The sequence below is a fragment of the Carcharhinus amblyrhynchos genome, chromosome 1 (genome assembly GCF_965287045.1).
Source record: "Carcharhinus amblyrhynchos chromosome 1, sCarAmb.v2.hapA, whole genome shotgun sequence".
Classification (NCBI taxonomy): domain Eukaryota; kingdom Metazoa; phylum Chordata; class Chondrichthyes; order Carcharhiniformes; family Carcharhinidae; genus Carcharhinus; species Carcharhinus amblyrhynchos.
Window position 1 is genome coordinate 87,751,536 of NC_137324.1, and position 26,348 is coordinate 87,777,883.

General features: G+C 41.1%; 1 protein-coding gene across 4 annotated transcripts in view; it reads left to right on the plus strand.

The window, feature by feature from the left end:
• The window catches only part of pds5a (PDS5 cohesin associated factor A), a 219,673-nt gene extending 200,855 nt beyond the window's left edge, over positions 1 to 18,818 (plus strand). For 2 of the 4 annotated variants that reach the window (XM_080188570.1, XM_080188561.1), the window contains exons 31-33: positions 4,014 to 4,131; positions 12,123 to 12,478; positions 16,952 to 18,818. In XM_080188570.1, the coding sequence (XP_080044696.1) occupies positions 4,014 to 4,131; positions 12,123 to 12,478; positions 16,952 to 16,955 (478 nt within the window). In that variant the 3' untranslated portion in view covers positions 16,956 to 18,818. Of the gene's footprint in view, positions 1 to 4,013; positions 4,132 to 12,122; positions 12,479 to 12,670; positions 13,888 to 16,951 lie in introns of those variants that run through there. The other 2 variants (XM_080188579.1, XM_080188588.1) reach the window with 2 other exon arrangements.
• Positions 18,819 to 26,348: the final 7,530 nt, after the last annotated feature.

The window sequence follows — 26,348 nt, forward strand, 5'->3', positions numbered from 1 at the left end:
GTTTGGAGACAACTTGCAGATGGTGGTGAACCTGTGCATTGCAGCTCTTGTCCCTCTGGGTGATACAAGGTCATGGTTTTGGAGGATGCTGTCAAAACAGGCATCGGCAAGTTGCTGCTGTCATTCAGCACTGGTAATGGATATGGGTGCAGATCAAGTGGGCGCTTCTGTCCTGGATTGAGTTGAGCTTCTTGATGTTGTTGAAGTTGTACTCATCTAGTCAAGTGGACAGCATTCCATCACATTCCAGACTTGAGCCCTGTAGAAATTGGACAGGCTTTGGGGATTCGGGAGATGCATTATTCTCCACAGAGTCTCAGCCTCTGATCTGCTCTCGTAGCGATAGCATTTATATGGCTGGTCCAGTTCAGTTTCTCGTCAGTGGTCAATCCCCATGATGTTGATGGCAGGGGATTCAGTGATGGTATTGATGTTGAACATCGAGGAAAGATGGCTGGATTCTCTCTTGTTGGAGAAGGCCATTACCTGGTACTTGTTTGGTATGAGTGAGTTTTCAGCCCAAACGTGAATGCTGTACAGGCCTTGCTCTATATGGGCGTGATTAGTATGATATCTGATGAGTTGTGGATGATATGAAATACTAATCATCAATGAGTATCCCCACTTCTAACAGTATGATGAAGGAAAGATCATTGATGTGGCAGTTAAAGATGATTGGGCATATCGTACTACCTTGAAAAACTCCAGTGATTTTCTGAAGTTGAGATGCTCCCAACAACCAACAAACCTGTGCTCGATATAACTCCAGTCAGTGTGAAGCTTTCTCCCGTGGAGATGTTTGTCTCTGATTCCCATTGAATCAATTTTGCCAAACTTAGTTAAATGCTGCTTTAATGTCAAAGCCAGTCACTCCCACTTTACCTCTGGAATTCGGTACTTTTGTCCATATTTGGATCAAAGCTGTAATGGAGCCCTCAGGTGAGTTTCCATATTGTCAGTTACAGGTCTGTGTTGTAGCTGAACTAGAACAGCTTGGTTTAGAGATAGATCTTGACTGCAAGCCTTCAGTACAATAATTAGGATATTGTCTGTGCCATAGCTGTGGCTGTATCTAGAGGCTTCAGCCATTTCTTAATAAATCCCTCAGAATGAATTGAATTGGTAGAAGATTGACATCTGTGGTGGCGGATACCTCAAGAGGAGAAAAAAGATGGATCAATCCTAATGGCATTTCTGGCTGTGGATGGTTACAATTCCTCCAGGCTTACCTTTTGGGTGGATGTGCTGAGCTTTCTTTCATTGAGAATGGGGATATTTGTGAAAGTGACTCCCCTAATTAGTTGTTTAAATGTCCCTACCATTCTTAAATAAGTGTGGTAGCACTGCAGAGCTTTGGCCTGATTCATTGATTGTGGGTTGATTTCGCCCTTTCTGTCATTTCCTCTATTGAGCATATATGTAACCCCATACATTGCATCTTTTTTAAGTATGCTTGGTGTTTCTCTGCTATGCTCACTTGCACTCATTGAACCAGGATAATCCCGAGTTGATCATAATGGTAGAATGGAAGAAATGCCGCATATTAAGGTTAAAGATTGTGTTTGTAAATTATTCTGCTGCTGTTTTCTGAGTAATTAGATGTGTTCTGATTCTATTATTTATTTCACGTGGTGCCACACACACCACGGAGGGAGTTCTCAGTCTGAGTGCATAATGACACAATAGTGTTCATTCCTACCAGTACTGTCAGCTGTATCTGCAACAGGTGGATTGGTGAGGACAAGGTCAAGTAGGTTCTTCCCTCTGAAGTTTTAACTTGCAACCCTTGCCGTAGGCCCAGAAAAGTAGATGTGCCCATCAGGACCTGGCCAGCTCAGTCAGTAGTGGTACTAGCTAATCACACTTGGTGGTATACATTAAAGCTAAAATATGCAGTGTACATTCCGTACTTCATTCCCCTTGGTGCTGCTTCTGGGTGGTGTTGTTCAGTATGGAGAATTATTCATTCAGCAACTGAGGGAGGGCAGCAGGTAGTAATCTGCAGGAGATTTTCTTGCTCATGCTTGATCTGATGCCACAAGGACACCCAGGGCCACTCCCACCTGACTGTATACTTCTGTATCATAACTCCTGGGGATCTGTCCTGCTGATGAGAAAGGACATACCAAAGGATTTGTTAAGAATAAAAGGGTAGTTAAGAGTAATGGCACACATAGGTAATGTTATAGTTGGAAATCAGAATAAATAACATTTTATATCTGCCTTAACATTAAAGGATGAGGATAAGATACCAGAAATACAAGAAAAAACAAATCATGAGAGGAGTAAACCAGGTTCAATATAAATATCTTTAACATAAGTGTAAGTGGAGAAACTATTAAAGAAATATAAGGTCTGATTAAGTAAGTAAGGAAATTGGGTGTTAGTCATGATGTTCCAACAGTTTAGGAATTTGTCCCTTTGGATTGAAAAATTACCCATTCTCTTAGTTGGAGCGGAAGGATAGATAAACTAGAAAATTATAGGTTTAAAAGTATAATGTCAGTGGTGGAGAAGTTACTAGAGAGTCTGTTATTGGGTTCAGTGTGACTGAGCATTTGGATAAATATGAGCGGAAATAAGAGAGGCTGAGCAGGATTTGTAAAGGCTAAAGTCTTGTCTAACAAATCTGGTTGAACGTTTTTGAGAGGCTAACTCTTGTGATAGATAAGAGGGAGCCTCTGGATATTACCTGTATAGAGAACCAAAGGCATTTGTCATGGTTCTACATTGAAAGACTGAAAAGCAACCTGCTGATTTAGTTAAGGAAATTAATTAGGAGATAGGAGACAGAGAATAGGACTAATGGTTACTTACTCAAATTGGCAGAATGTGACTAGGGGTATCCCCCTGGGATCTGTGCTGGGTCTTAGTTTTTCACTCTGTTTATATATGACTTGGATTAAGGAGTGAATGGAAAATGTATAGAATTTGGTTGCGCAACAAATAGTGCGGACGTGAGGAGAAAGTTGTAAAAGGACGTTCGTTGTTCCTGGGCAAACTGTGGCAAATGGAGTTTGGTGTTAAAGTGTAAGGTCACTACCTTAGACTAAGATGTATCAGAATATTTTCTAAATGCAATAAGCTGGGAACTATGGAGGAGCAGGGAAATGTATAAAGTCTAAGTACAGAAATCACAAAACTGGTGGAGAGATAGAAAATAATATATAAAATACTAATTTGGAAATTAGCCTTTGATCGCAAAGGTTCTGGAATACAAAGGGTGGAAATTATATTCCAGCTGTGCAGGACTCAGGTTAGTATTTTCAAAAGTCATTCAATACATGACACACAAAGGATGGTGCATAAATTGGGGGCTCTTGAGTTGGGTAATATATTGGCATGGATTTAAGATTGATTAAAGGATGGATAACAGTCTGAATAAATGGGTCATTTTCAGCTTGGTAAGCTCTTGCTTTGGGTGGGGTGGTGCAAGTTCCTGCAGTAATTGGTTCCAAGGTCCCAGCTATTTTCAATCTACGTTCATGGCTTTTATGAAGGTACCAAGTTTGTTTGTTGTGTATCTTCACAATTTTGTTTCTCTTTGGGGGAAATTTGGGAAGTGTTTGAAAGTTGAGAAGGTTGATTGTCAATCAGATGAACAGCATAAGAAGCACTTAGTCTGTGACTAACAAAATCTGTCGTAAAACTTAAACTAGAAGCTTCTGGTTCAGATGTAGGTGCACTACCTACTGAACCAAAGATCTATCATGGAGAGATGATACTTCCCAGGAGTTCCAAAGAAGAGTCATATAGACTCAGAACATTGACTTTGTTTTTCTCTCTCTCCAACAGACCTGCGGAGTTTTTCCAGCATTTAGTTTTTATTTCAGATTTCCAGATTCTGCCACATTTTGATTTTATATTTTAATATTGTTAATTCCAGTTGAAAGTATGATTATGATAACATTTGTAGATTGATCATTTGAATGAAAACAAATCTGCATTCATTCTGGTACACCGCTAATGACTTAAAAAAAAGAACCTTCGTATATTTATTTTCTTTATCACAGGGAACAAAATTCAGAAGTTCCTGAAACTGAAGTTAGCGAGAATGAGGAAAATCCAGTAATACTACTTACAGTTGTTCCGGCTAAAACAGAGAAGAAAGATGAACCAGTCAGAAACAAGGTGCTGTGCATATTGTGATTGATTCCTAGACTCCAAGAGTCACTGTGGCAGTCTCATACCTTATCTTAGATTGGGAATTTTCTCTTGTGTGGACGGGAAATAAATTTGATGTAAAGTGCACATATCTCTATTTGCTCCTTCCCGTCACGGCCGGCCCTATACTCCCACAAAAATATGATAAAATAGCTCTTACCTAAAAAGGAAAAATTTCTGCTGTGCTGGTTTACACAGGAAGAAGTCTCACAACATCAGGTTAAAGTCCAACAGGTTTATTTGGTAGCAAAAGCCACTAGCTTTTGGACCTCTGACCCTTTGTCGGGTGTCCGTTGTTTGCTGGAGCAGACGAGTGAAGGAGCAGAGAGAGAGCTAAGATTTTACCTGTTAAAAACCTGTTTAAAATAAGTTTAAAGCACTTTGTTCTTTGTAGAACTGTTTAAAGCATTTATTTATTGTAGTTACTGCTTTAAGAATTCTGAGGGAGTGGTTAGCAGGCAGTTGTGGGCCATCAGCTTTAATTATCAACTGGCCACACGGTGAAGCCTTCCATTGTTTGCTGGAGCAGAGAGAGAGCTAAGATTTTACCTGTTTAAAAACCTGTTTAAAATAAGTTTAAAGCACTTTGTTCTTTGTAGAACTGTTTAAAGCATTTATTTATTGTATTTACTGCTTTAAGAATTCTGAGGGAGTGGTTAGCAGGCAGTTGTGGGCCATCAGCTTTAAATCAGCGCCAGGTTTAAAAGGAGGCCTGGTGTAGACAGCGGGCAGCGGAGTGAGTGGGAAGCAGAGTGAGCTATTAGGGCTTAATATCAAAAAAGGCTTGAAGGAAAAAAGGCCAAGTGAGTTCGTTTGAAAAACAAAGAAAAAAAAACAAAAAAAATTTTTTTTCAAAACTACTACAGTGAATAATGGAGGGGCATGTGATGTGTGGTTTCTGTATGATGTGGGAACTGGTGGACTCCAGGGTCCATCCCAGTGACCATGTCTGCAGTAAGTGCAGGTTGCTGGAGGAGCTCCAGCTCAAGGTGGATGAGCTGGCCTCTGAGCTACAGACACTGAGGCTCATCAAGGGGAGAGAGGGTGCCATTGTCAATGGGGTGCAAGTGACATCCACCCCCCCTAGACTGGCTAACTCTAAGGGTCAGGGACAAGAGGGGGCTGCTGGGAGGAGGAAGGGGGGTGGGGAGCGGATGCCTCAGCCTCTCAATCTGCATAACAGGTTTGAGGTTCTTGCTTCCAGGCTGGACGAGAACGAGGCAGGTGAGGTTGGTGAGCAAACTGCACACGGTACAGTGATGCAGCAGGACATAGGCAAAGAGAAGGTGAAAAGGAACGTAGTAGTGATTGGGGATAGTGGGGTGAAGGGTATTGACACTGTCCTTTGTCACAATGACAAAGTGCACAGAAGGGTGTGTTGTCTGCCTGGTGCTCGGGTACGGGATGTCGCAGCTGGGCTGCAGAGGAACCTGGAGTGGGAGGGTGAGAATCCGGTCGTTGTAGTACATGTGGGTGCCGGCGCCGTAAGCAAAATGCGGACTGAGGATCTGGGGAGGGAGTATGAAAAGCTGGGAATGGAATTAAAAAGTAGAACCGACAAGGTGGTTATCTCTGGGCTACTGCCTGAACTGAGTGCAGACGGGCGTAGGGTTGACAGGATTAAGGAAGTGAATGGGTGGCTCAGGGATTGGTGTGGGAGGAATGGGTTTGAGTTTATGGGGCATTGGCACCAGTATTGGGGTAGGTGGGACCTGTTCGGGCGGGATGGGGTTGGTCTGAACCGTGCTGGGACCAGAGTGCTGGCGAATCGAGTAAAGAGGACTGTAGACAGGGCTTTAAACTAATTAGGGGGGAGGAGGGTGCGAGGGTAGGTGATGTTACGAGGTCTAAAGTTAAGGAGAGGGTACAGGTAAGGGAAGAGGCCGAGGATGTCCCAATAATAGAGGGAGTGGGGGTGTGAGTATGGTTGGTGGCGTTACGGCAAATAGGGTCCAGGTGAAGGCTGGGATGAAAGCGCTTTATCTGAATGCACGAAGCATTCGGAATAAAGTGGATGAGCTGGTGGCGTAGTTCGACACAAATGGATACGATCTGGTGGCCATTACAGAGACGTGGCTGCAAGGTGACAGGGACTGGGAGCTGAATGTACAGGGCTATCAAGTGTTTAGGAAGGATAGGCAGGAGGGAAAAGGGGGGGGCGTAGCTCTGCTGATTAAGGATAGCATCACGGTGGTAGCAAGGGATGATATTGGAGCCAAGGAGCAGAGGGTGGAATCGTTGTGGGTGGAGATTAGGAACAGCAAAGGGAGGAAGACGCTGGTGGGTGTCGTCTATAGGCCCCCGAATAATGATCTGGAGGTGGGGCGGGCTGTTAATGCGCAAATAAGTGCGGCGTGCAGGAATGGGACGGCCGTAGTTATGGGGGATTTCAATCTGCATATTGATTGGTCGACCCATGTTGGACGCGGGGGGCTCGAGGAAGAGTTCTTGGAATGCTGCCGGGATAGTTTCCTCGAACAGTGTGTGTTGGAGCCGACGAGGGAGCGAGCTATCTTGGATCTGGTGCTATGTAATGAGGCGGGTAGAATTAGGGACCTTGTGGTGAAGGATCCTCTTGGGGAGAGTGATCATTGTATGGTGGAGTTTCTGGTGCAGATGGAGGAGGAGAAAGTGGGTTCCCGGACACGCGTCCTTTGTTTGAATAGAGGGGAGTACAGTAGGATGAGAGAAGAATTGGCGAATGTGGACTGGGGGAGCACGTTGGAGGGAGGGTCTGTTGAGGAGCAGTGGAGGATCTTTAAGGAGATCTTTCTTGGTGCTCAGCAGAAATTTATTCCGATGGTCAAAAAGGATAGTAGGAGGAGAGGTAATAAGCCGTGGATAACGAAGGAGGTGAAGGAAAGTGTTAAATTAAAAGTGGAGGAATTTAGAGTAGCTAAGAGGATTGGGAGAGGTTTAAATGTCAACAAAGATTGACAAAGAAGTTGATAAAGAAGGGTAGGAGAAACTATGAAGCTGGGCTAGCGCTTAATACAAAAAAGGATAGCAAGAGTTTTTATAAATATATAAAAAGGAAGAGGCTGGCTAGGGTGAATGTTGGTCCTTTAGAGGATGAGAAAGGGGACCTAGTGGTAGGGGATGGGGATATGGCTAAGGTATTGAATAACTTTTTTGTTTCTGTCTTCACGGAGGAGGACGTGAATAATTTGCTGGGTGTTAGCGATGGAAAGGTGGTAGGACTGGAGGGTCTTAATGACATTACTGTTACTAGAGAGGCGGTGCTCGACAGACTGGAGGGGCTGATTGTGGACAAGTCCCCAGGACCGGATGGAATGCATCCGAGGGTTCTGAAAGAAATGGCGGAGGTGATAGTGGATGCCTTGGTGGTTATTTTCCAGACGTCGCTGGATTCCGGGGAAGTGCCGGATGATTGGAAAACGGCTAATGTTACGCCGTTGTTTAAGAAGGGCGCCAGGCAAAAGGCGGGGAATTATAGGCCGGTTAGTTTAACGTCTGTGGTAGGTAAAATGTTAGAATCTGTCATTAAGGAGGAAATTGCGAGGCATCTTGAAGGGAATTGCTTGATAGAGCAGACGCAGCATGGTTTCATTAAAGGGAAGTCGTGTCTGACAAATTTACTGGAGTTCTATGAGGATGTGCCTAGGGTGGTGGATAGAGGAGAGCCGGTGGATGTGGTCTTTCTAGATTTTCAGAAGGCGTTTGACAAAGTACCTCACAAGAGGTTATTGCAGAAGGTCGAGGGACATGGAGTTGGGGGTAGGGTGTTAGCGTGGATAGAGGATTGGTTGTCAAATAGGAGGCAGAGAGTGGGGGTCAACGGGTGCTATTCGGATTGGCGGATGGTGACTAGTGGAGTGCCCCAGGGGTCGGTGCTGGGGCCTCAGCTATTTACCATTTATATAGATGATCTGGAGGAGGGAACCGAGTGTAGGGTGTCGAAATTTGCTGATGACACCAAGATTGGGGGAACGGCAAATTGTGCGGAGGGTGTGGAGAGTCTGCAGAAGGATCTAGATAGGCTGGGCGAATGGGCCAGGAACTGGCAAATGGAATTTAATGTTGACAAGTGTGAGGTGGTCCACTTTGGTAGGAAGAATGGTAGGAAGGACTATTACTTACGGGGTGAAAAACTGCAGCAGGCGACGGTGCAGAGGGACCTCGGGGTCCTTGTGCATAAGTCGCAAAAACCCAGCTTGCAGGTGCAGCAGGTGGTCAGGAAGGCTAATGGGATGCTGGCCTTCATCGCGAGGGGGATTGAATATAAAAGTAGGGAGGTCTTGCTGCAGCTATATAGGGCATTGGTGAGGCCGCAGCTGGAGTACTGTGTGCAGTTTTGGGCGCCGCACCTGCGCAAAGATATTTTGGCCTTGGAGGGAGTGCAGAGGAGGTTTGCTAGGCTGATACCGGAGTTGAGGGGGTTGAGCTATGAGGAGAGGCTGAATAAACTGGGCTTGTACTCGTTAGAGTTTAGAAGAACGAGGGGAGATCTCATTGAGACGTATAAGATAATGAATGGGATGGATAGGATAGAGGTGGAGAGACACTTCCCGCTCAAAAAAGACAGTAGGACTAGGGGGCACAGCCTCAAGGTAAAAGGGGCGCGGTTTAGAACGGAGTTGAGGAGGAACTTCTTCACTCAAAGGGTGGTGAATCTCTGGAATTCTCTGCCCGTTGAAGTGGTGGAGGCTGCCTCGCTAAATATTTTTAAGACGCGGGTTGATGGGTTTTTGATAAGAGAGGGGATTAAGGGTTATGGGGAGAGGGCGGGAAAGTGGAACTGAGCAGCGACAGATCAGCCATGATCTTATTGAATGGCGGGGCAGGCTCGAAGGGCTAGATGGCCTACTTCTGCTCCTATTTCTTATGTTCTTATGTGAGTGGAGAGTTCTCTCTACTCACCTGACGAAGGGTCAGAGGCGAAGGCTAGAGGCTTTTGCTACCAAATAAACCTGTTGGACTTTAACCTGGTGTTGTGAGACGACTTACTGTGTTTACCCCAGTCCAATGCCAGCATCTCCACATCATGCTGGTTTAAAACAGAATTGTGGGATCCGTATACTTCAGCCCTCCAGTTTGAAAAGAAAACTGAGAGAAGGTATGACAAATTACTATTCCTAATGAATAGAAATTGATAGCCAAGGCAAGAAATGGTCATAATTTCAGCTCATTAAATCTAACCTCGAGGCTGTTTAATTGCCATAGAGTCATTATAGAACAAAGAGCAAGAACAAAGAACAACACAGCACGGGAAACAGGCCCTTCGGCCCAACGAGCCCGCGCCGCCGTCCCATTGTCTCAGTGACCTATTCATGATTTTAGTCTACGCCTAATGTGCGAGGATCAGGGAGGTCCAATATAGGGACAATTTGTTACCCAATCAATCAGCCTAAAAGCGCATCTTTGGGATGTGGGAGGAAACCGGAGCACCCAGAGGAAACCCATGCAACCACGGGGAGAACGCGCAAACTCCCACAGACACAGGCCCAAATCCATGTGTCCGCACAGCAACAGAGATAGTCTCTGAGCTGTCATGTTGCCCTCGAGATGGTCCAGTTTAAGCACACCAACGACATGAAGCAATAGGCAACTCCCGAAGCAACATCCAAGAGCAGCCCACTACAACCTGCCGCATGCATGCCCCTTGCTGGTCAACAAGGTGGACTTAAATGCCTGTGGAGACAAAAAATTCATTATTAAACAGGCAAAGACTGTAACATCCCTGAGGCAAATTATGTCACTATTCAGCCCATCAAATTCATGTTAGCTTTCAGTGGAGGAATCTGGTGGTCCCATTTCCTACTCTATCCCTGTGGCCCTGCAAATTTATTTACCTCGAGGGCCCAAGTAAATTTAATTTTGAAATCATTTATATTTGCTTCCATCACCCTCAGAGGCAGCAGGTTTCAGGATATTATCACTCGCTGCATATTAAGAAAAATCCTTTCTCATGATCTCTTACCCAAAACCTTAAATCTGTGTCCCCTATTATTTGAACCATTAGCTAATGGGAACAACTTTTCTTTGTCTACCTTACCTGAACTTGTCACACTTTTGTACACTTCTTTCAAGTCTTTCCTCAATCTCCCAAGGATAACAACCCCAGTTTTCTCCAGCTTTATAGTTAAAATTTCCTGTTCCTGGAAGCATTCTGGAAAATCTCCATCCTTCCTAAAGTATAGTGATCAGAACTGGACACAGTATTCCAGTTGTGATTTAATCATGGTTTTATAAAGGTTCAACATAACTTCTCTAGTTTTATACTACATACTTATATTATGAAACCCAAGATCCTGTATGCTTTGCAAACTTCTCTCAATATGCCCTGCCACAAAATCTCTGTCCCTGAACACTCTTTAGAACTAATTGTGTATTGCCTCACCTAGTCTCATCTGTCAGTGTCATCCCTCACTTCAGTGTATCACCCTTGCTGTTAGCCAGACTGCCAAGTTTGGTATCAGACACCAAAATCTTGCGGCCTTCTATGCTAATGAGATCTTATGGTGCTCTTGACGGCGCAATCCTACTGTGGGTTTCCTTGCAGCAAGGGGCATGCTGAACAGGAAACACAGGCAGCAAGGGGCGCACTCAACTGGAAACCCTGTTGACAATGGTGGGACCATAAGATCCCACTGCCACAAGTGGCATCTGCCTCTTACTGCCGTGAAACACACAGCAGAAGGGGAGGAAGATCCCACCCACAGGCAAAATTTAAAATTTTTGTTCTATATTCTGATATAGAAAATATATATATCAAAAGCATCTAGCATTGAATTTGCTCTGTCTGTCATCCTCCAGACTTTAAAAAAAAACATTCGCCACAAATTGCTATTTTCTGTCTTTAAAACATGCTTCCATTCAAACAAAACTGACCCTCTTATTCCATCAATTTTAACTTTGTTAACCAGTTTTTTATGTGGTCCTCTGTCAAATTTTTTCTTAAAATCCACATGGACAAAGGGTGGTGAATCTCTGGAATTCTCTGCCCGTTGAAGTGGTGGAGGCTACCTCGCTAAATATTTTTAAGACGCGGGTTGATGGGTTTTTGATAAGAGAGGGGATTAAGGGTTATGGGGAGAGGGCGGGAATGTGGAACTGAGCCACGACAGATCAGCCATGATCTTATTGAATGGCGGGGCAGGCTTGAAGGGCTAGATGGCCTACTCCTGCTCCTATTTCTTATGTTCTTATGTTCTTATTGTTCTCTGTTCATCAATCTTCTGTCATGTTATCAAAAATATTGAATTAGATTAGTCAAAACAAACATGAACTGCCTTTTGCAAATCTCTCCTGGCTCTCAATTAATTCAAATGTCTCCAGGTGCCTGTTGTCTTGTTTTTATCCTGATATTGTTTCTAAAACCTTACTCACCATTGATGTTAAACTGATTAGCCTGTAGAACATAGAAAAACTACAGCACAAACAGGCCCTTCGGCCCACAAGTTGCGCTGAACATATCTCCACCTACTAGGCTTACCTATAACTCTCAATCCTGCTAAGTCCCTTGTACTCATCCAGAAGTCTCTTAAAAGACCCTATCGAATCTGACTCCACCACTAGGTAGTTACTAGGAATAGTTACCACGAGGTAGTTACTAGGAATGTCCTTAAACCCTTTCTTGAATAAGTTGTCAGGTTTAGCACTCTCTAAAGCTCTGGATGATTCATGTCAGTGATTTTTTTCTGTAATTGCAAGTTATGAGATTGGGCAAATTAAGTTAAAAACTTTTCATCCTTTCTTCAACTTTATTTTCGCGACTACTGTGCATTAAAACTGCTGTGCCTCGTGGTAAGATTTCCTTTAAATATGCATTGATGACACATTGCATACTACCATCCAGGTGTGATTTTAAAGTAATTTTTCAGTGGATTTTGTAACCTAATACAAATTGCATCAAAGTAAAATCATGAGTAATTTCTTTAATAATCTACTATGGTATTATGCATTGCTCTGTGTACATTCTGTCCTCCTTATAACAGGAGATGTCCTGTGAACAGTCTTTACCACCACAGACTAGTACAGAACGTGCAAAGAAAAGGACAGCACCTGCAGCTGGTTCAGAAAATATTCAACAGATAGGAGAAGACAAAAAATCTGAAGAGTCAGCAGCTCCAGTTCCACCCAAAGCCAGGCGAGGTCGTCCTCCCAAAGCTGTATCTGAAAGTAATACTGCAAAAAATACAGACCCAAACAAAACTGCAGGAAGAGGCAGAAAACGAGCTGCAGCCAGTCAAGAAGTCCCTGCAGAACCAGAAACAACAAATGTTAAAGTACCAAAACAGCAGGAAACAAATGTCAAGCGAGCATCAGCACAGAGACAAATGGATCTACAAAGGTAGCTTTTGGAGGGGAGTTTTTTTGATGAATATGTTTGTTTCTCTTTATTGTCTGGTGCTTTTTTATCTTAAGTTGCTTTCACCCTGTCTTGGCAACTATCTAGTTGATAAATAGATATATATAACACATCAGTTTAAGGGAATGGAATGGATTTTCCTGCTGCTGACTTCTAGCCCTCCTTATTTTTCAGAATCCAGGTTTTGGACAGTGATGGATATTCAGTGGTGGAACTAGAATCTACTCCAGAAAGTTCAGCTGAGGAACTGGATTTGTTTAAATCTTATGAGAGCAGCCAGAATGAGGTTGATAGCACAAAGCTAGCAGAGGGAGGCTTCCTTAAGGTGCAGTAGTATTAATGACCAATGTTAAAATCTTATTGGAAGAGATAGCATGAAAACATTAAGGATTGCCTAATCAGGGTTAGGTGAAAGAGCCCAAAGGGAACTGTTTTAGTATACTAATGAAGATCAGTTCTGTTACTGTTTCTTCATTTGGAGAACTCAAAATCTGGAATAAGTTTCTGATTTGAATAAAATTACCAAACCTTAATCAAGACAAAATCAGTTTTGTCACCTAACTCATAATCAGTGATGATGACAGACTGTTTCTGGAGCTTCTATCAAAAATACACCACTTTATTCCTCAAGGCATATGTACTGTTTTAACTCAATGGCCAACCTTTTTGTCTCTACATCACAGAACCTACTTGCAAGTTTTCCAGAAATTAAATAGGGAATACTCAATAGCGGCAAGATTCTGCCAGTATAATGTGAGATGTTAAGGGGTTAAAATCTCATGCAACTACGAACTTAACAAATGGAATCATCTTCTGAAAAGGAATCCAATATTTGGACTTAGTGGGATAAGAAGGAATGCTTGGTGTCTTTAAATTGTCAGAGACTAAGTTTGCTGAGTCTGATTCATTTGCCAGTATTTGTGATCAAGTCAATAAATAACTGTGAAACTGACAGAGAGGATCATTGGACATAGAGTAACAGCAGTACTTGCTTGTGTTACCAGGAAAATCTCAAGGCCACTTCATGCAAGGGTCAAACATTTCTCTTCCTAATCCTCCCACTTAAAGAAGTCAGATTTGTTTGGAGATAGTAAGAATTAGTCCAATAATCTTATCTTCTGGGAAACAAAGATGAAAGGATTCAAATTGTAGACAAGTTGCAGAATAACTGGAGAAATTTGATTCCACTTTGAGTTAATCTTCTTGAAAAATGTCTTCCATGTATTATGTGACTCCTCTATGTCTTCAAGTCCTATCATTTAGCGTTTTGTGTTAGTATAGCATCCTTGAAGAGAAGTTCAGAATTTGGAGTTAAAGCAAATTACTGTGGATGCTGGAAAGCTGAAATAAAGTAGAAAATACTTGAAATTCTCCGCTGGTCAGGCAGCACCTGTGGGAAGAGAAAGAGTTAACATTTCAGCTTGATGCCTGAACCAATAATTCTGTTTCTGTCTCCACAGATACTGCCAGACTTGCTGAGTATTTCTAGCATCATCTTTTATTTCATAATCTCATCTTCCAGTCAGTTTACCTGGAAATGAGCTAGATATTGTAAACTTAAAATTTGCATTGTGATAAACTGGTGGAAAGTGTGCTTGGTTTTCCCTTCACAAGAAACACAAAACACCACAGTAATGCGGTATTATCTGGAAATCACCTTTGTTCTAAACTATATCCCCAATAGCTGAACTCACTAAGACTTCCCCGTTCCCTGAATAATATCCATCTTAAACAAATCTGTTGGTCAAATCTGACTTATAGTTCCCACACAATAGCAGGAGGATGGTCCAGTCTGGGAAGCACCTTTATCTAATTCAGCAAAGATTGATAAACTTTATTTACAAAGGTTTCTGCATTAACTTATCTGTAAGACTTTAAAACAACCTTTGCTGTTAGCTGGCTTGTTGGTAGCTGTTACCCTGGCCTTCCTCTGATGTTAAACTAGCTTTCCAGTGATGTTAACCTGGCCTCTGCTTCTGCAGGAGTTGATAATTATATCCTTGTCTAGCTTTGATTCTGCTCATTGTATATTGGATCATCTATCTACCCTACATTCCTGATACTCAAATATTAGCATCTGTATTCCTCCCCTGATCTCTCGGAGTAAACTGCTTCCTGATGATGATAGGGTGATTTACATCCAATCTTATCTAGATGTCTGCTAAACACGTTACTGGGAAAACAGTGCCTCTCATCAGCCCCTTTGTGGGCTACTGGCAAATTCTCCCTTGTTGCTGGGTAGATTACATCCCATCATTCTCTTTGTTAATGTTAGATCTGGTTGCTACCATGCAAATCCATGACAGATAATACTTTCAATTGCTACAATAATTTTAGCTTTGAATATGTTTCCAAAATTATTCAAAAGGTTTTGTGTTTTACTTTGTGCTGGATAATCTTCCAATTGAAGACTTGATTTTTTTTGTAGTTTCTGCAGGATACTAAGATATGACGTTTCAGTAATTTGTTAAATTCTTAGCACTCGTCGGTACTTCACACTGATTTGCCCGGTGAAAAGCAGCTTTTATTTATCTATCTGTACCTAATAATTTGAAGCTGCTGCAGAAAATTCAGGTCTAAATGTTGAAAATTTTGTATTGTGATCCCTTCAAAATGTTTCACGTTGTATAACTTAAAAGAACGGCCTCAAAAGGAGTAGTGACAGACTGAGCATTGAAACATCTGTGGATGGACACTGAAACCTGAAGTAATATGATATGGCATCTTATAAGATACAAAGCTTTCAATTTTTCTAAATTAAAAACTACGTTTTTTAAAAGTGCTCACTAATAATTATTGCCACATCCTCTGAATTTTCCATCACTGTTTAATTTTGGAAACTGCCATCTTGACCAGACTGATTTCAACAAGAAAATGTAAGATGTGGTTCACCAAGTATATATGAACAAAAATTCACACACATAATCAAGTATATCTTTTGTCCTGCCCTCTTCAGCTCATTAAGCTATTCCCTCCTTAGAAAGCTAAAGGCCAAACTATCAAGAAGATAAAACTTGTGAAATTTCATCCAGACCTAAGATAGTATAAAAGTGTTTCCAATCTCTGAATTGCAGTATTTTTACATCATGGGTCATTTCCCAATGAGAACTGCTTCATTGTTGTTTGAAGTTTGTTTATTAGTGTCACAAGTAGGCTTACATTAACACTGCAATAAAGTTATTGTGAAAATTCCCTGGTCACACTGGGGCACCTGTTCGGGTACTGAGGGAGAATTTAGCATGGCCAGTGCACCCAAGCAGCACCTCTTTGAGACTATGGGAGGAAATTGGAGCATCCAGAGGAAACCCACGCGGACATGGGGAGGACATACAGACTCCGCACAGGCAGTGATCCAAGCCAGGAATGGAGTTCTGGTGATGTGAAGCAACAGTGCCAACCACTATGCCACCATGCCACTCAACATTGGCTGAACTCCCCCTTTAGTATCTTTGTTCCAATATACGCAAACTGATAGGTCACAGATTTCCTTTGCCTGTAGGAATTCAAGATTTCATATTAGGGTTAACTTGGAATATTTGAGTGAAAGCTGGTGTGCTATGGTTGATACTATTGTTTGATGTTGACATTGGGTGAAAATGCCAAGTGTTCCATTCTGATGTTCTTTACACTGAGCACTAAATTCACTCAAAATACGACAAAATTTAAAGTTCTGATTCTTGCATGAGTATGAGAAGGAGTCTAAAAGTAGATTCTATTCCTATAAAGTCAACCTGTTTTATATGGTATGAGAAAAAGTTGAACTTCAAACCCACACATCAAGCTTGCCTTCCAAATTTACAGCATTGCCACTCTCCTCCCCATCTTATTTTTAACACTGTTGACACTAAGTGCCTTTAGACTTGGCTGTTCCTGCACCCGCTTTGCCAATCCCCCCAATCTGCAGATTTCAAATCACCCTGAGTTCTGTCATTCATACTGATGTGCCCTAATCCGCCCTGGCTCTCCATTTCAAAAGGATCAAATTTAAAATCCTTATCTACAAATCTTTCTACATCCTCACTGTATCTTTTTCTGCCTTGCCTTGCATTCCTTCCCATTGCTGCTGCTGCTGTTCCTCTGACTCTGGCCTCTTGTGTTCCTAATACTCTGTTTTACCTTAAACTGCCAGAACCTTGTGTTATCTCAACCCTAACTCCCTCATTGAATCCCTTTTGTTCTCTATCCTTTAAAAGATTTTTCCAAACACACCCTTTAAATCAAACTTTGCCACTTCTCCTAAACCATCCACATATGTTCTCCTCTGTGGAACATCTGGATACATTTGTCTACTGCTAACAAATAAATGCAAGTTGGTATTTCCATAAATATTTCTAAGCACTCCTTTAAATTTGATCTCAAAGGACACTGATTCACAAAGTGATCTATATATGCCTGTTCACGAAGATGGCTTATTTTGTGTGCTTTCTTCAACTTTTCATATATTTTTTTGTGTAGGTAAGAAGAAAGTCCAAGCCAAAGGGAAGGAGACAAAGGCTGTAGAAAAGAAGTATTCCTTGCCACTGAGGGAAATGTACCACATAAAAGGATTGCGATACTATACAAAAAGTTAAATTAGTTTACACAACTCCTCACCCTCAAAACATCAGGACAACACTACATCAGAGTTTGGGTTAAGATATTATTGAACTCCATCTAAATTTTAACTGAACATTTAACTTTTGCAGTGTTGGAGGAGCAGCATTGAAATTCCCTGGGATTATTTTTATGTGGTATCTTTATATGTTAAGATTGCTTGACAACTATTGACTCTCATAAAAATAATCGCTAGAGTAGGATTTTGTTACAAGATGTCTTATTTAGCCATTTTAATTATGCATTAGTAATTTACTGCAGCAGTTTTACCTTCCAAAGTAAGTTATTATACTGACTTGTGAAGTCGGCAGTGGTGCATTATAGTCACATGTTACTTATTAATTTTTTTGCAGGCAGAACATTTATGTTATTTAAAATAGTCCCAATTTGAATAGAATTTGATTTTGGTGAGTGACAGAATAAAACTGGCTAAAAGAGCAGTTGAATATGTGCTTATAATATTTGAAGCTACTGCCATAAATGTTGTAGTAAAGACTTAAAAAAAAATGTAATACTAAAGTCTGCCGTTAAAAGTTGGGGATATTTTTGACACTGTTCTCTAAAATTTTGCACTGAATCCACATTGTTTATCCTTTTAAAAAGAAATCTCAGCAAGGTATATCTGTAAACTATCCAGAGGTCTGTGTTCACAAAAACAAGATATTTTTGTGTAATTTATATTGACAGTTAATAGAATTTGCACAGGGAAATTTGGGTCTTTTGTAAATACAGACTGAAGTCTTGTGATGGCAATGGTGTTGGAATTGCTGCCTTTTGATTTTTCCCTTGATGTGTCCTAATTTTTTTCTGCTTACCTTCCTTTACTCAGGAAAGTGGGGATTGATCTGAGATATTGATTTCTCCAATTGCCAGTGGCTAATAGGCAATACACTTTCTGGAGTGGGATAGGACTGTTTGTTTCTCTTTGTACTCCTTCCCTACACGGTTGAGGATTCTTACTACAAAACTCTACCATCGGGCAACCTGGCTGAGAACTGGTCAAGCTCATCCTTTATAACTCACTAAGTTCAAATGTTTGTTTAAGCTAGTGTTTGAATTTAGAGTTCTAAGGGCCCCTTACATGGGAGTTCAATGCTCTACTTAATGGGTTGTTCTTGAATTCCAATTTTAAATGTTGAATATTGGAAAGAGTAAAGATTAGAACAGGATGTTTAAAAAAAACATTTCCTCTATCCTAACATTACCTTTTAAATCCTGCTTTTAGTACTTTTAATTTATGAAAATTTATCAGAGGCCTTTTATGTTCTACTTTCTTATAAAACTATATTGCTCTGAAAGGTAAATGGAAACGTTTGAGTTTCAGATTTTTGTATCAGATCTTGAAGTAAATGAGGTACTTTTGAAAGACCAGTTTTATGATGAGATGTTCAAGTTACCAGGCTCTGTAACCAATGATGTAAAAAATGAAGTGTTTTAGAAAAAATTGGATTTTGGCAGCTTGTGAAGACAGTTCAAAAAGTTCAAATTGTTAATGCATTTAACTGAGTGAGTGTTTTTATTGATATGTTTGAATTTTTTTAAAACCTATTTTTCACCAGTTTGTCTCCCAGTTCACGCTCATCTTTGTTTATTTTAGTGAAATTCGTTACAGTTGCATCAATGTTGCGATTCCAGACATTGTTCATTGTAGTTATTGTGTACATTTTGATGTACACATGATCATATTTAAATTTTTGTTGCATAAAAAAATAAATGCTTCTTAGGTGTCTCCTGGTTTCTGTTTCTCTCTCTCAAAACCTGTACTCCTGAATAAGCAAAACAGGATAGATTAACAGCAAGTGATAGACATTTAAAATAATTTAGACTACATTAAAATTTTTCAATGGTCTGGAGTCAGGAGCAGGGAAGGAGAAACTGTCCAGAGAAGATGAGCCTTCCTCGGCTACTGGGAAACTTAATCCATCTTCACCACAGGTCATAAACTGAATCTTCTTGCTCTTCCATCACCCTGAAAAATGCTAATTAGATGGGAATTTTGGGATTGATGCTTTCCAACCAAAACCATTGCTTCTGCCTATGACTTATTGTCAACAAAGTTAGTTCGAAAGAGACAGTTTGTTGACCAAGGAGCCACTTTTGATGCCATATCAATTTTAAAGGACTGAAGTCCCAAGTTGTAGCAGTAGTTCAGCTTTCAGTGTTGAATCTTGTCAATTCAATGTACATGAGCCATAGCTTGTGGATTATACGCTTCAAAGATAGTCAATCTTTTCTGACAGCTGAATTTCTCATGTACTTTCATTATACCTTAGGCCCTCGTGTCATTTCAGTTGATGACTGTCAACATCACTGAAGTTTAGTCTTTATTCCCTATTTCTTGATTCTGTAAAGGACTCATCTAACTCTTAATTTTTAAAGGTTTTCTTCTGCCATTACTGAATCAAACTGTTACATGGAGTGCATGACAGAACTGAAGCTTTATTATAGGCTTGACAAGTTATACAGACTCTCAGTAACCAACCATCTGTTTGGATTTCACAGCTACAAACAAAACACAAGAAGTCACCAGGACAAGGCAGATGCTGAAACAAAATCTGCCAAAACAAATTCAGCAGCTGGCTTTTTGCCAAATGTGAATTGTGCCTTACCAGACATGTCAAATAACCACAGCAGTCACTTCAGTTAAGTACTCATGATATTTGTAGTACCACCTTCAAATGTTGCATGACTTTAGCAGTATGAGGCTTGCTTCAAACTCCGCAAAAGACTTCAATGCAGCTGGCTTATTTACTAGAAGACTAGCTTGATAAGCGCGTCCCATCTCAATTGCTCCAAGTCAGAAAATTTCGCAGCTGAGTTTAAGCAAGAGGTATTTGACTCTTACAGAAAAACAAAGCTGAGGAATGCTTTTCAGCAGTTTGTGGCCAGGATGAAGGTGTTTTAAGTCTTCTGGGCTTGCACAGCCTCTGGCACCGGACTTCTCAAAATCACGGTTCTATAACCAGAAGATAGATAAACAAAATTGGAAGAGCACCTTAGTGCTTCAGGGAACTTAATTTTAGGTCTGGATGAAAAAAAAACGCATAAATGTTTGGGTTTCCACTTGCATGAAAAATCAACCTCGACGATTATATAGGAAAAGCAAAGATGGATACAAGCTATGTTCAATAAAATGACAGAATATGGAAAGCATCCAAAGCTGATATTCCACCCAAGAAAGAGCAAGGGGAATTCAGTGCTTGAGAAGGAAATTGTATTCAGCAGTGACGTTGCGAATGTGCATTGCCTTCTCCCTAGTGTGCCAGATGAACTTTAACTTAAAGATCATACAATTATTACTGCTACATCCTAAATCACCCCTGCAATTATGAATGATGTACAAGAAAATATGGATAACATTTAGAAGGATCAGTGTAATCAACTATGAACAGCCTTAACCCAATAGCTGGGACATACTACATTGTATGTATGCCTGAAAATCTCCAAAAAAGAATCTCTTGGAGTTACCTTTCTGGAGAATGTACTTTTTGAACAATCCTAATTCGTGGCTGATTCAGGAAGTACCAACAGAGTTCGAAACCCTTTCTATACAATGACACTTAAGAGTACATGCCAGGGATGAATGGCCCCTGCCATAATAGAAACTAGCAAAAATTGCAGTGGACTGCATCTAACAGTTTTCAAGCTAATGTCACCTTGTCAAGAATTTAAGAGGAACCATCAGAGAAAGAAACAAACTTTCAGGGCAGGTGGGGGGAGGAGTAGGATGGTTTTAATCCAGAATTGAGAGCTATTTTTTCTCAGAGACATATTCAAACTTATTGGACACTGCAGGAAAAAAGTATTTATGGTGGCTCGAAAAGGGTGCCATCAAGGTTTTGTTCTCTTTGTGATCTCAAAATGAAGAAGGAATTTTATTCTCACTTTGGATTTTTGCACGATATCCATGGTACCGTGTTGAAGTGGGGGAAAAAATGAGATTCAACATTATATGCAGATTTTGAGATCAGTCCTTGCAGCAATCATATTTGTGTTAATTGCTGATCCTGACTGATCCAGGAAGTTGAGGATAATGAAGAGCAGTGATTGTTTTAAAATGCATATGGCAAATGCAATATTAACAATTACTAAATCATGTCAATTCACTTGATTAAATCTACTTTTCCAACTTTCCCAATGGCTCAGCAGGTTTTTCCAGTGACTAACTGAAATATATTGAATAAGATCCCAGATTGGTACGTGATCTGTGTAAAAATACCTACCAGGGCAGAGGTACAGGTGTTACAACTGACCTCAGTGCCACTGAACTGGGGAGGAAAATTAGACTGGTGTTGCTTTTTTTTGTGCTGCAGATGTGTCCTCCTGTTTTTGGGTCCAGCACAACACCTGAATCTAGAATTGAGCCAAAGGATCAATGGAAATTGGCCCTCTGACCACATTCTCAATCTGCCATTCTAGTCTTGCCTACAGTGGCCTTTGGGTAAGTGCCAGGAATGGGAATTGTTTGAGGAATTGCAGCTCCTGTGGAGTTGGGGGAACTCTTGAGCTGTTTCTGGGTCCATAGGAAGGGTATTAACAAATTAGTACCTTTTTGGCAACTGCAGGATCCTGAGGGGCTGATAAATTTTGTGATGGGGTCCTTTACCATGCCTTAGGATTGAAACTGTATATCAAAACGTTAATTGCCTGTTCAGATGTACCCACAAAGATTTGGCACCACAAGTTTAGTGCCAGCCATCTCAATGAAAATTGGGGTGCTTTGTGCCTATTTTAACCCCAAAAACTGGTACAAGGCATAGCAATTTCTACTCGCATGACAATGTGAGGCAAGGGTATAATGAGGCTTGTTAATACCTCTGCTTAAGTACCCTGCCAATACTCATGGTCAAGGTTTGGAATGACTGATGCTCATAGCAGTGATTCAACAAGAGGTGACTATCTATGGAAAAGGGAAGAACTAAGTTACATTTGTTTTCCAATTACATGCATTTTAAGCTGTTTCCTTACAGTAAGCTAGTTCACTATGTCATTTCATTGTTACTACAATATTTTTTTCCTGCTGCCGTACTTTGTGACACTATTATGTTAGCCAGTTGATCACTTTTAAACTGCTAAACTTAACTATTCCAGCATTCTGGCTGACCTCCCACATTCTCCCCTCCACAAACTTGAACTCATCCAAAAGTCTGGCTTTGTCCTTTCTTGCATTGAGTTCCATTCGTATATCCCTATACTCACTAACCTAGGTTGACTACTAGGTAAACAACATCTTGATTATACAATTCTCATCCTTGTTTTCAAATTGATTTACGGCCTCATTGTTCCCTACCTCTAATTTCTTCCAGCCCTACAATCCTCCAAGAGATCTGTGCTCATTTAATTCTGACCTCTTGGGCGTCACCGATTTCAACTGTTCTACACTTGCAGCCATCCCTTCAGATGCATAGGTCCTAAGCTCTGTCATTCTCTGTCATGGGTGGCACAGTAGTTAGCACTGCTGTCTCATAGCTTTGGGAACTCGGGTTCAATTCGGCCTTAGGTGACTGCCAGTGTAGAGTTTGCACATTCTCTTCATGTCTAAGTTTCCTCCAGGTGTTCCAGTTTCCTCCCACAGACCAAAGATGTGCAGGTTAGGTGGATTAACCGGGCCCCTTAGTATTCAAAGATGTATAGGTTAGATGGATTAGCCATGGGAAATGTGTGGGTTTATAGGGATTGTACAGACTCAATGGACCAAATGGTCACTCTGCTTAAACCCCTTTGTTTCACTACTCCATTTTTCATTTTTAAGGTATTCCTAATACATCCCCTTTGACCAAGCTTTTGATCATCTGCCCTAATGTTGCTTCATATGATTGTGTGTATTGCTTTCCAGCTCCCCTGTGAAGTACCTTAGCATGTTTTATTATTATAGAAAAGTTATTGCTGTTGAAACTCAGGCTAACCAATATGCTGTCAGTTTGTCACAATGTTAATGGTCACAGGTGCATTCATTTTATTGAAGTGTGCAAAGCAGAATTATTAGCAGGAAAATTAATTCCTGTGTAGAGAAAATAATTTGAAATTGTCCAGTTTTATTAGGTCATTGCTCCTGCTCTCTAAACTGTGACAATCCAAAGTAAAACTGGTAATTTCCAACATCATTGCTGTCAACTCAAGAAGAAACAATGCAGTGTTATTCAGTGATTAATGTACCCTCTGAGTTAGCTGTCCAAAGTAATGAGTATCTCAGTCTTACAAACCAGGAAAATCAGTCTCATTCCCTGATCTGTGCTAAACTAATTGATAATTTCTGGATTGGAGGCACAGGGGTAGTGGTGTGGGGAGAAAAAAAATCAGCTGTGGTTTCTGCTCCCAGTCAAAATCAGTAAGTAACACTTGCTGTAAGTGCCAAACAACCCATAATGGAGGCCAAGAATTGGGTAGGGGAGAAAATGGCAGAAGGGCCAAGACAAAGCACCAAGTAACTGACAGCATCCTGGTATTGCTCAGTTAATTGTTTTGTGTCTTCTAATCCATTGGATGTTTATTTTGTTGGTGTGCCATTCACATTACCTGGCTTCAATACAATTCACAATCTGAAGTGCAGTTTCACTACTGCACAACATGACAAAGCCAATGATAAAGCTTGTGCTACTCTGTCAATGCACACACCTGTTTTAGTTCTTCATCAAAATATTTTTGGCCAGGCATGCTTTGTTCTTCATCCCTATCCTCTACTTTTATGTTCACATAATAGGAAATTACAATATGTAAAATTGCTGTCTGATCAAGGTTTCTGAGCTAAAGTGGGATCAGTTAGTCAAGTTATCAGTAAAAGACAATAGTGACCATTTATTCTTGTTCAATTTAAAATCCAACAATTGTTTTAATTTGTTACACTTATGTTTTGGAAATAGTTTTTATTTAAAGCTTTCACATACCAGTGCTCAGCCATTAGAAGGCCCTGATTCAAATGTGCATCTTATAATACACCTTGGCACCCATTAATCTTCTCAGCCTCAGGGCACTGCTTCAGGAGTTCTTAAGGCAGTGTCTTGAATTCCACAGTGATGTCTCTGTCATAAGGTCAGAGATTCACTACCATTCACAACCCCTCAGATATTAAACAGATTGTATCCACATGCAGCAAGAACTGGACAGCGTTCAGTGTTGGGCTGATGCGTGGTGTGAATATTACTTACCACTTAATTGTCCGGCAGTGACCATTTTCAATGAGAGTTTAATCACTTCCCCTTGACGTTCAACACTGAATATACGCATTGATCAGATACAAGTTCTCCAGTCATGTAAATACCATGTAAAGAACAGGTCAGAAACTTGAAAACTGCAGTATTTTGAAATCTAAACTTGCACTTTCATTTCAGTTAACAACAGTGTTACTATTGAGATGGTTCAGAACAACAGGGCATCTGTGAGTAAATAGCTGCCCAAAGGTGAAGAAGATAATATATTTTCAAAAAGGTCCTATAAGTTAGTGTGTAATAACATGTAGTCAGGGTGAGTAGTCTGTAGAAAGCTAGCTACAAAACAGAAACCAAGTAGGGGAAGATTAAAGCTGTTTACTAGAAAAGTACATTGGACTGGGGTAAGCACATTAAGAAGTCTCAGAACACCAGGTTAAAGTCCAATAGGCTTATTTGGTAATACAAGCCATAAGCTTTTGGAATGCTGCTCCTTCATTAGATGAGTGGCAGCTGTGAGTGAAATAAAGAAACTAGATTATCTTTACATAGAATCTTTATATAGAATCCCTACAGTGTGGAGGGAGGCCATTTGGCCATTGAGTCTGCAACAACCACAATCCCATCCAGGCCCTATCCCTGCAGCTCCACTTATTTATCCTGCTAGTCCTCCTGACACTAAGAGGCAATTATTATGACCAATCAACCAAACCTGCACATCTTTGGACTGTGGGAGGAAACCAGAGCACCTGAAGGAAACCCACACAGATGCTGGGAGAATTTGCCAACTGCACACAGCAAAGCTGGAATTGAACCCTGGTCCCTGGTGCTGTGAGGTAGTAGTGCTAGTCACTATGCCAGGATATATGCCTCCAATGATATTAAAACTAAAGGAGACAATGTGTACGAGACAGTAATACTTATTCTCCATTTTTATTGAAGGTTTGTGTTTTACAGGGAAGTTACTGGTTTATTTTGCAGTTTGCCCTAATTTGGGTGGCATGATGGCACAGTGGTTAGCACTGCTACCTCAGTGCCAGGGACCCAGCTTCAATTCCTGATTTCGGTCACTGCAGAATTTGCATGGTCTCCCCATATCTGCATGCATTTCCTCCAGGTGTCCAGTTACCTCCCATAGTCCAAAACACATGCTGGTTAGATGTATTTATTATTCTCGCATGTATTAACATAGTGAAAAGTATTGTTCCTTGCACACTACACACTGTTCATAAAGAAGAAAATGAGAGTACAAAATGTAGTGTTACTGTCATAACTAGAGTGCAGAGAAAGATCAATTTAATGTGAGGTAAGTCTATTCAAAATCCTGATGGCAACAGGGAAGAAGCTATTCTTGCGACCTCAGACCTTAGTATCTTTTTCCCAATGGAAGGTGGTGGAAGAGAGAACGTCTGGGGTGCATGGGATCCTTAAGTATGCTGGCAACTTTGTCGAGGCAGTGGGAAGTCCAGACTCAGTCGTGTTGTGTGATGAATTGGGCTATATTCATGACCTTCTGTCGTTCCTTGCAGTCTTGGGCAGAGCAGGAGCCATGCCAAGCTGTGATACAACCAGAAAGAATACTTTCTATAATCTGTAAATGTTGGCCACAGTCATAGTTGTATAAGGAGTATCATAGGGGGCTGAGAACACAGCCTCATGGGGCACCAGTGTTGAGGATGATCATGGAGATGATGTTGTTGCCTATCCTTACCAATTGCGGTCTGAGTTGGCAAGTTCAGGATCCAGTTGCAGAAGGAAGAGCCAAAGCCCAAGCCATGGAGTTTGGAGATGCGTTTCATGGGCATAATGATGTTGAAGGAGCTGAGCTGTTGTCTCAGTGTTCCAGAGTTGAATGCAGGGCAAGGGAGGTGACATTTGCTGTGGCTCTGTTGTGGTGGATCCAAGTAATTCAGGAGACTGGAATTGATTCATGCCACGACTAGCCCTTCAAAGCACTTCATAATGGCAGGACTAAGGTAGCTCTTAGGAACAGTAGAATTCTGCTTGGCATAGCCAAAGAGTTGAAATTGTGTGTGTCTGTGTGAGCCTTTGCCCCTGTCTTCTTTGTCCTCTGCCTGGGACTGTTTGGGCCTGATCTGCCACTGGTCCATTAT